This window comes from Amia ocellicauda, chromosome 23 (assembly GCF_036373705.1).
Source record: "Amia ocellicauda isolate fAmiCal2 chromosome 23, fAmiCal2.hap1, whole genome shotgun sequence".
Classification (NCBI taxonomy): domain Eukaryota; kingdom Metazoa; phylum Chordata; class Actinopteri; order Amiiformes; family Amiidae; genus Amia; species Amia ocellicauda.
The window spans coordinates 12171256-12181605 of record NC_089872.1 but is presented as its reverse complement, the minus strand read 5'-3'; the positions used below and the strand labels follow the sequence as shown (position 1 = coordinate 12181605).

The 10350-nt window shown below is 37.3% G+C and overlaps 1 protein-coding gene across 1 annotated transcript; it reads left to right on the top strand.

The window, feature by feature from the left end:
• The first annotated feature begins 659 nt into the window (after window positions 1-659).
• On the top strand, window positions 660-10093 carry plek (pleckstrin). Its single transcript, XM_066696814.1, has 9 exons — window positions 660-973; window positions 3912-4067; window positions 4286-4467; window positions 4577-4668; window positions 5328-5512; window positions 6073-6177; window positions 6737-6820; window positions 7326-7398; window positions 7843-10093. Exons 1-9 carry the CDS (start codon window positions 932-934, stop codon window positions 7980-7982), a joined length of 1059 nt encoding a protein of 352 aa, XP_066552911.1. The 5' UTR covers window positions 660-931; the 3' UTR covers window positions 7983-10093.
• Window positions 10094-10350: the final 257 nt, after the last annotated feature.

Below are 10350 nucleotides of genomic sequence, written 5' to 3'. Positions count from 1 at the left end.
AGTTTCCTTCAGCAGGTCCTTTGCATATTGAAAAACAGTCTGGAAAGAGTCCTACAAGCTAAATTATCCATAGAGCAGCACTGTGTACAACATTGGGGCTGGAAACTTTAGTGTTAACAGGCTTGCTTTAAAATCCTTACTGGAGATTTTAAAAGGCACAGAATAAAAAGAATTAAAGGCATATATTATGTTTTTTTTTTTGTTTCAAATTTGTGTTAATTCAATTCATTCTGATGTGGTATTTATGTAATTTGTTGTATTTGGGTTTATGAAATGTCTGTGTAACTTTTCATTATAACCCTTTATTGCCAGGTTAATTACCCTGCACATGTACATGATTGCCTGATCTTGAAAGTATTCAAAACCATAAAAGCAGAGATTATATCATGTTGACAACTAGAGCTGTCCCCTTGCAGAAAGTTATGGATATTTTCAAATGATGTGCTCACTAAAAATGTTAAACAAGCAAAGTTTCTCCGAAGTCCATGGCCTGGACACATTCTTCTGTCATTGCGTATAGGAAGAGCTATTCAAAACGACACAAACAATACCTGTAAAGTGAGTTTAAGTTGCAAATGCCTGACATAATTAGATCAGAGGTTGTTTGTGGCGATAGTTGTTTGTGGATAATCCTGTGACTAAACATTTTTCTGTGATGCTACAAAGACAAATTGGGCGAAACTGAATACCATCTCTTATGGAAAGAATGAGAAAGGTAGAGAGAAGCGTGAAGACTGACCAGCTGTACTCAGTATGAGCAGAGGCAAAGAGGAAACTGTACAAACCCCAGAATCACGTGATTGACAGATTGAGGAACTATCCTCACACTGAAGCAGAAATTGTGAGTCAGTCCGTAGTAATCATCTTTAAGCAGTAGCAGCTGTAGGTGCCTCAACTTAAAGCTGCAACCTGCATTGAAACAAGTGGGAAGATGGAGCCAAAAACGATCAGAGAGGGCTACTTAGTTAAAAAGGTGAGATGGGGTTTGAAGATTTGACAGTTAAAAATGATAAACAGTTTACAAAGACTGAAGTGAAAAGAAAATGTTTCTAGTTGATATTTTTTCAATTTAAAATGACACAAATCAATCTAGCAGTAATTTAAAATATAGTTATTGTAATTTGACTGGTAAAAGAATAAAAAGGGAAGAACAATGCTTTGGTTAATTTACTATTAAGTCTATTAATGCATGTTGGTTGAATGTTATTGCTGCATTTGTTTGTATTGCGATGTTATTCTGTTTCAGTAATAAGATGCTTTGGAGGTGCTATAATCCTGCTGTCAGTTTGTTTATTTAATTGTACATAATGGGAAAACAACTTGAAAATATGGGTGCATAAATTGTACATACGTTTACTTGTGCTAGACTCACGTTTTAAATTAATTCATTTTGATGCAGAGATACGAAGCCTTTAAAACTAAATTCTTTCAGTACTTTCCTTCCTTCTTTCTGATAGTAAAAGTGCTGCCCTAGGGGTTCCTGCTATGCCTACTGAAATACAGATCATTATAATAGGATAGGTTTTGTTTCAGATTGTGGGTATAGGTAGGGGAAGTATCAGATGGACAGAGCAACACAGTTAGGAAAGTATCAGAAAGACGTTTTGTGGATTGAGAATTGAGATATTGAACCTACCAACTTGCATCCCTTCAAGTGGCAACACAGTGGGTGGTTTTCAATCATTTATATGGCTCCAAGATGCTGAAATCAATAAGGACACACACACTCCTAATTCAGTTAATAAAGCTTAGTGGGTGTGGCAAGTGTGCCATACAATTGACCAGCAGTTCCACTTGTTCCAGCCATGTATTTTGAAACACCACATAGTTTTCTTCCTATTTCTTCACTCTCAGCTTGTTGTCTTCCTGGCGACAGAACAATGCAGTATGATCTGGAAGTAGACTGCATTAGTTTGAGGGGGTTTACTGGGAAGGTCCTGAAAGTTCAGAAAGTTCAGAAAAGGAGAAGTGGGTATGTAGGGGTCAATAAGATTTTCAACTCTGCTGATGCTTTTGTTAACAGCATTATTAGAGTACTAATCCCTTGCAGGATTTATTTTACAGTACTATACTTTTTCTTCTTCCATCCAACTGAATTTCAATAACTGCTTCATCCAGTATCAGGCTGTGGTTAGCTGGAGACAGGGAATCAGGCTGGTTAACACCCTGGACGGGGCACCGGACCATGACTAGGGCAGCACAAATGCACACCACTCTCGCATAAATATGGGGCAATGCAGAGTTCCAATCAGTGTCTTGGGACACTCCATCTGTGACACATTGTGAACACTAATCACAATGTGATGGGAAAGGGTGGTGTGTCAGTCTTGCACATATGCCAAAGAACACGATGCGTAATTGTGAATTGTGATTGAAGGTATGGACTAATCGAACACAAACAGCAACTACAGACTATAAACCCAATGTATGTAGATCTGCTATTTGTCATGGAAACTTTGTCCAGTAGGAGTAGTAATACATTGCTACTTATACTTTAGACATAGGAAGGGATGCATCATGTGGAAAGTGGCTAACAATGAACTTACCTTCTCACAACAGCTAAAGATAACCAATAAACCCTTGAAGACAAACTTAAGTATAACACTGCAACAAATGGTGTAGATTTAGTTTTAGAAACCCTAAATATAAACTTATAGATGCTGACTACAGTGACAGAAAGTGGGGTGTGTCGCTTCTATTCAGGCGTTTGCAATCGTATGCTGGAAATGTGTGACTTGAAAAAGATGAAAATACAAATCTTGAAAAAATGAGTGCGTGAGAGAGAGAGAGAGAGAGAGAGAGAGAGAGAGAGAGAGAGAGAGAGAGAGAGAGAGAAATAGAGAAACAGACATTTTAAATAATGGAGTAACTACATTTATAATAGAGTAAATATAAATACATTGTATATATATAGTTATCACTTAGAACTATATCAAATCTGCGGATCAGAGCATGGTCTCAGACAGATGTAATTTTACTGTTGAGTACACTAAAATAAGCTGCTACCTTGTTTATTTTTAATGCACTTCCTTATTCCTCATTTTCTTTAGTTTCTTTCTAACAGCAGTTATACGTTATTATGTATGTATTTATTTTATTTTATTTTTTCATCAAGTAAGCTTTAGACTCGTTTATAGTAGACTGGTAGAGTTTCAGTGATCATGTCAAACAAACATTGCTAATAAAAGGTCAATTTGTGTTTCATACTGGACGAGAAGCCATAAATTACTACTGGGGGGATCGGTGGCCATTTATAAAGTAGGACAATTTATCATACAAATTACAATAATCTTAAGTAGCAAACATTTTATACTGCATATGAATGTCTTAAATGGAAGGGTGGATACAATTATATTAGGTTTCTGCACTGTAAAGGCTCAAAACCAAGTGTAACACAAAAGTTGTGTGTACCACCCAGTCTCCAGTCTGAATTAAAGAGATTTAATGTTTGACCTGGTAGGTTTGTCTTGACTCTTAAGTAAAATATGGAAACTTGTAACCCTTATAGATAAAATGGTTTGACAGTAAACTAAAATCAAAACAAAGCAAAAACACTGCACAGCTTTACAATTATAGATAGAGATCATTCAGTGAGCACTAGCATGCAGTATACCACAAACAAAAAAGAAAAACAATTAAAAAAGGAAGTAAATTAACCACAATAACATTAAATGGCAAAGTAGAGCAAAGTGTTGATTTAAATATTGTCTTCCTTTATCTGATAATTAATCCTGCTCCCCATCAAGCAGTATAATTCAAATTATGGAAATACTGCAAAAGGAAGTATCTGCCACAGATTGTTTTTTATGTACTTGATCTAAGCACATGATGGTTCTGAAACGGTTTAAAGGATGTGTCCATTGTTATTCCCCACCCGCCCCCATCGGTCATTGTTGGCTCTTTCCACACAGGGCACAGTCCTTAACTCCTGGAAGGTGGTATGGGTGGTGCTGGCAGATGATGGGATTGAGTTCTACAAAAAGAAGACAGACTCCAGTCCAAAAGGCATGGTCCCATTAAAAGGCGCCACGCTGCTGAGCCCCTGCCAGGATTTTGGTAAAAGAATGGTAAAAACACAGTCCTCTCATACACTTATACTTCTGTTCGCTCTCTATTACGCATTCTATTATGCCGAAATTCTTCAGCAAAACACAATAGACTTGTTACAAGATGAACAAGAACATAATATTCAAACACAAACTCTTAAAGCTAATTTTTCTCTGCAAGGCCCCAGATATTGTTGCCGTTTTCTTATGTGCTTTTTTGGTTTTCCATTTTATTGCAGCTTGTGTTCAAGATCAGCACTCCCAAAAAACAGGACCACTTTTTCCAAGCCACCCACCTGCAGGAGAGAGAGGCCTGGATTAAAGATATCAAGAGGGCCATCACCTGTCTTGAAGGAGGGAAGAAATTCGCCAGAAAATCGACACGCAGATCTATCCGTTTGCCTGAAACCATCAATTTGGGGTAATGTTTGGGCACCTGCCATTAAACTCTCTCAACTTGGGTCAATTCTTTGTTTGCGAATGCGACCAGTTCTGCGTGTTGAGGATCTGCCTACCTTCCTCTCTTTTAGGGAATTGTACACTTCGATGAAAGACCAAGACTCAGGAGTGAAGGAGCTGAAACTGGAGAAGGACAAAAGAGTCTTCAATCATTGTTTCACTGGTACGTGAATTCTGTCCAGTTTCCTGGCCTGGCGTTCTGTAAATGACAGAGAGGAACTGAAGGGAAGAGATTGTGATATCAGCCTGGCTTCTCATAGCTGTTGGGCAGGGAGTGCACAAGGGAAGCTAATTCTCATCGCAACCTCCTTGGTGGGCGTTATGATGGCGGGACATTGCCGCTCAGTTTCTCCCAGAGTTCTCTCTGTCATAACATTCTGATCCTCCGAGAAGACATAACAGCTCAGAATCGGCTAACACAGAAGAGCATAGCCAAGTTAAAATGTAAAGGGGAAGCCATTTGTGAAGGAGCAATGTAGAAGTAGACTCAGTTAAATGTACCAGAAAATATGCAACAAAACTTGCAGTGGCGTGCGATAGGAACAACGCGATTATCAGTGGTTGCAGACAGGCATGGGCAGACTGGAGGATGTACACTCTGTGGTCTGGACAGTGGGAGGTTTTGAGGGGGGTTCATTACTAGTTTCTTCCACCACACGAGAGACAGGAGATAAGACGCAAAATACAAAACAAATAAATGACATCTAAAACCCAGCAGAAGTGGTTGCCATTCATTCAACTGGTAATGCACTTACCCACAGCACACTGGTGATACAGACTGTTTGTGTTCAGCTGATATACTTACTCCTCTGTTCCTCCCAGGCAGCACCGTTGTTGACTGGCTGATGTCCAATAATAGGGCGAGGAACCGGGACGAGGGCCTGATGCTGGCCACGGCTCTTCTCAATGAGGGCTACCTGCAGGCAGCGGGAGATTTGTCCAAGGGAGCTGCTGAGGGCGTCTCGGAGTGCGTCCTCCTCGACCAACCTGACGCTCTGTACTACTTTGTGAGTTCCTCCCAGCTGTGGACCGGGGCTGACGTTGATTTAAAGGCCAAACTCTGACCTGGTTAAATGAGATCATTTGTTTTACTGCATTTTTGGAATTTTTTATGTGCCATATCACGTATACATATATATATGTATATATATATATATATATATATATATAACATGTATATCATGTATACGTGATATGGCACATAAAAAATTCCAAAAATGCAGTAAAACAAATGATCTCATTTAACCAGGTCAGAGTTTGGCCTTTAAATCAACGTATATATATATATATATATATATATATATGTATATATGTATATATATATATATATATATATATATATATATGTATATATATATATATATATATGCTGTATATTCTTGCAGCATAGAGATGTGATCTAAGCAGAGGTAAGCAGAGGTAACCACAATCGTCTGTAGGGGTAATTTAATTTTACCCACTGAAGGTTACCTACTCAGAAGTGTGGTGACTCAGTCATGGGTTCTACATGTCTAAAACTGAAGCAGCATAGAAGCACACTTTTTAATTAACTTATCGCTTCTCACAGGCTGACAGCGGTTTCTTCTGTGAAGGCTACTCAAGTGATGAGGATGTGGTTTTGAAGGAAGAATTCAGAGGTGCCGTTATTAAGCAGGGGTGTTTGCTGAAACAGGTAAAGAAAGACTGACGCTTTTGGGGGTTGTGTTAATGTTTAGCCTGGTAAGTGCATCAGAGACTGAAATTAAAAGGAGTCGTGTTGGTTGTGGCAGATAAATACCAGTTAAAACAATATAAAAATTTAGACATTGAGACAACCTGAGACATTTCTTACATTAGGTTTGGCCTACTTATGCAGGGCATTAACATTTTGAACTGAATGCCCCCACCACCCCCCACATACTTGGTATTGAAACCACCAGTGTCTTTTGTACAGACAACCTACATTGTAATTTAAAAAACTGGGTGGAGCCTCTATTTTGGGTTTTTGTTTATGTATATATTTGGGGAAAAGGAAAATATATCAGTTTTGTACATAGATATTTTCTTAGATTGACATTCCCAGCAAGTGTATAACTCTGTTGTCTATGTGTCTATAAAGCTTAGTGTTTACAAAAGTGTTTGCGATCTAGAAATGAATGAATGAGTTTAGGACTATAGACAATTCACCTGTCAAGAATACTTATCACCAGTGTGGCACAGGTTATGCAAATGTTTTTAATTCATCTTCACAGGGGCATCGAAGGAAAAACTGGAAAGTACGGAAATTTATTCTGCGAGACGATCCTGCTTACATGCACTACTATGACCCTACCAAGGTAGGTGCGGTCCCTATCAGAATTTGCATCCTGTCACGCTCCTATTTATAATTCATCTAAAGTGACTTTTGAAAACAGAAGTCTTGATTTGGTCTAGGCCTTCGTATGTCTCACAGCTGCGATGCATAATTTGATTTCTGCAACAATAAATAAAAACAGATATAATAGCAATGAATAGATCAAATCTGTACTGAACCCAAACATTTCCTTCTTGATTTGTATATCCGTGGCAAAAGGGAAATGTACCGAAGCAACGAGTTTCACTGTGGCTTTTTTTCCTAGTTTTTGTGATGGAAAGTTGGCCTGGGCATCCTTGTTTCTGAAAGCAGAACTCAAAGAAGAAAAGACTAAGACCAGTGAACCATAGTTGCCGCTCAAATAACCGCATCCCTTTCTAAATGGAAACGTCGACATTTTCAGAATGAGGATGATACTGATTGTAATTCCTTTAAGGAACAGGTTGGGGTTTTATTGTGTTCGATCTGAGATTTGTCTTGTGTCACAGGGAGAGGATGAGCCCCTGGGTGCGATTCATTTGCGTGGCTCGGTGGTGACGGCAGTGGAATATGTACCAGATGGTAGGAGCATGGTTTAATACAAGAAATCACATAAAAGAAAAGAAAAAAAGAGAAAATAAGGTTCAAACATAATCCAATGTGTAACTAGTATGAGGCTGAGTTTTTTTGTTTTTTGTTATACGTGTTATGTCTCAGAAATGTGCCATATAAGCAATCCTGCATGCTTACGGGATCATTTTACAGGTCATCATTTGCTCACACACTCCCCACATAAATTTCACAACCACATTACTATAGGATAGTTCTGACATGATATGACTCAATGTTTTGTCACACAGCTACTCTAGCTATAGTAATACGTCATCCATCCTACCCTGTGGCCACACATGATTTAGGAAATGCACTGTGGAAGTATCGCAAGCCTAGATAAGTGTTTAAGGCATGTCTTGCATTTTTGTTTATATGTGTGTGTTTTTACTCAATGTTTGTGAACATTTTTTTCAGCAAAAAAATATGATGTGGACGGAAATCTCTTTGAAATCATCACATCGGATGAAACACATTATTTTCTACAAGCGGCAACATCAGAGGAGCGCAAGGAGTGGATCCAGGCCATTCAGATTGTATCCAAGACGGGCAAATAGTGTCAGAGTTCAACACACCGTGTAGAAATGTCACATTTAATCAGAATCGGCCTTGGGTTGCTTCTTTTTATCTTTGTACATAAAACAAAGACATTCGTTCATGAATATTTATAGTGCAGGATTGTTATAACCTATCATTTGTATGTTGAACTATTATAAATATAATTATCAGCAGCAGTCGCAAGCCCTTGTCAAGCCTAGATGAAGTCCTTGAATTTTTCCCTTTGATTCTTCCAATTATCTTTATCTACAACATCTCATTATGATATACATATACAGTGCCTATAGAAAGTTAACTTTTTTCACATTTTTTGTCAGTGCCTCAGAGTTTCAGACATTTAAATTGCTGTTAATTTAGGTCAGGGCTCTAACTGGGCCACTCTAGGACATTTACTTTTTTGTTCCTTAGCCACTCAAGTGTAGTTTTGGCTGTGTGCTTCAGGTCATTGTCATGCTGAAAGTTGAACTTCCGTCCCAGTTTCAGCTTTCTTGCAGAGGGTAGCAGGTTTTCCTGAAGGACTTTTCTGTATTTTGCTCCATTCATTTTCCCTTCTATCCTGACATGTGCCCCAGTCCCTGCCGATGAGAAACATCCCTATAATATGATGCTGTATCACCATGCTTCACAGTAGGGATGGTGATCTTTGCATTTAGGCCCAAAAAGTTCAATTTTAGTTTCGTCAGACCACGAACTTTTTGCCACATGACTACACAACTGAACCATTTAAGTTTTTATTTTGAATACATTTTCTACAAATTTCAATAATATATTTTTGACTGTGAAGTTGCAGGTAGGATGTGTAGGTAAATTAAAAAAATATATATATTAACGGATTTCCGTTGCACGCTATAAGGTAATAATGTGAAAATCTCGAAAGGTGGTGTTGACTTTCTAAAATGCACTGTGTCTATATATATATAAAACCACATGAGATGGAATATACCCATTTGAAAAGTGAGAATGTTTTCAGGAAGTACGATTCAGCTGCGAACAGGGTTTCGATTTTACAGTGGCCTTATGCATTTGCATCAGCAATACTACAGTAATAAAATTTCAGTTGCACCAAAGGAGTTCACCACAGACAGCTGCATAAATGGAGGCTAGCACTAGTTATTTATGTGGGTTTGCTTTATATTATTATTATAAATAATAATAGTAATAATAATAATAATAATAATAATAATAATAATAATAATAATAATAATAATGAGACCTAGCAAGAAATCTGTTATCTTGTATACAATCGCTGCCACAAATGCTGATATAACTGATATTGATAGTTAAAATACTGTAAATACTTAAGAGTGGTTAAATGAAAATGACAGCTTTTTGTATATTCAACAGTGTGTTTTTCATTTAGAAAAAAATAATTGTGGGAATTGCAGCACAATACTGAAAAGTAATGTTGTTAATTTCCTGTTCATTCAAAATGGTGTCTGTCTCACTCATTCTCCTTCATCAACAGCTCTGAATGTTTCTGAGCTCTGTGAAAGCATACTTAACACACATCTCAGCCATACACACATTTCAAAGATGAGAACAAAATCCCATAAATCATATACAAATACTACATATCAAGTGTTCTTAATACTCCCATTTACTGAAAACAAATTACTAAGCTCAACACATTTGGTTGGACTGAAGCACAAAGTCTGATGTGAACTGTTTCTATAAACACATAGAAAGCAGCTTCCTCTATTTATAAAGACTTAAAGTATTCCTCTTTTTCAATGGAGATTACTGTTTTCCATTAGTTATTTTTTGCTTACTGGAAGGTTGTCTGTATCATTTCAAAAAACGATTTTATTTACTCCACTCGAGTATCCAAGTATAAATATAACTAATCAAATATTATATTTTAAAATAAACCAATATGAATCGGTATTGATAATGATATGCAATGCTGGCTACATGTTATGGTTTTATTTTTGATTTACACTTTGATAACACTGTTCAAATACTGGGCCCACGAATGTATAATTCTCAGGAAGTGAAACATTTGTTACCACACCCAATGCTAGTGGGTGTTAACACTGAAAACAGCAGCACCCACTTTAATTAGACATTGCTTCTTTCTGTACATTAAAAGATCAAAGACACTTTGAAAAGATTTTAACTACATTGTTAATCATTCATTTTGAGATTCATTACAAAAATTCCACTCATGCACTTTTGGGCAGATTGCAGCATATCGATGGTAGACAGGTTTTTGATAGTTCTGGGCACAATTGTTTTTTTCCTCTCACCTATAGATTACCTTATGTAATATTAGTTAAAAAATAAATTGTGTTACAAACAAAACCTGCTCTGATCTTGCACAATACTCATTATGCTTTATGCAAGTAATGCAGAAAGTTGAAAAATATG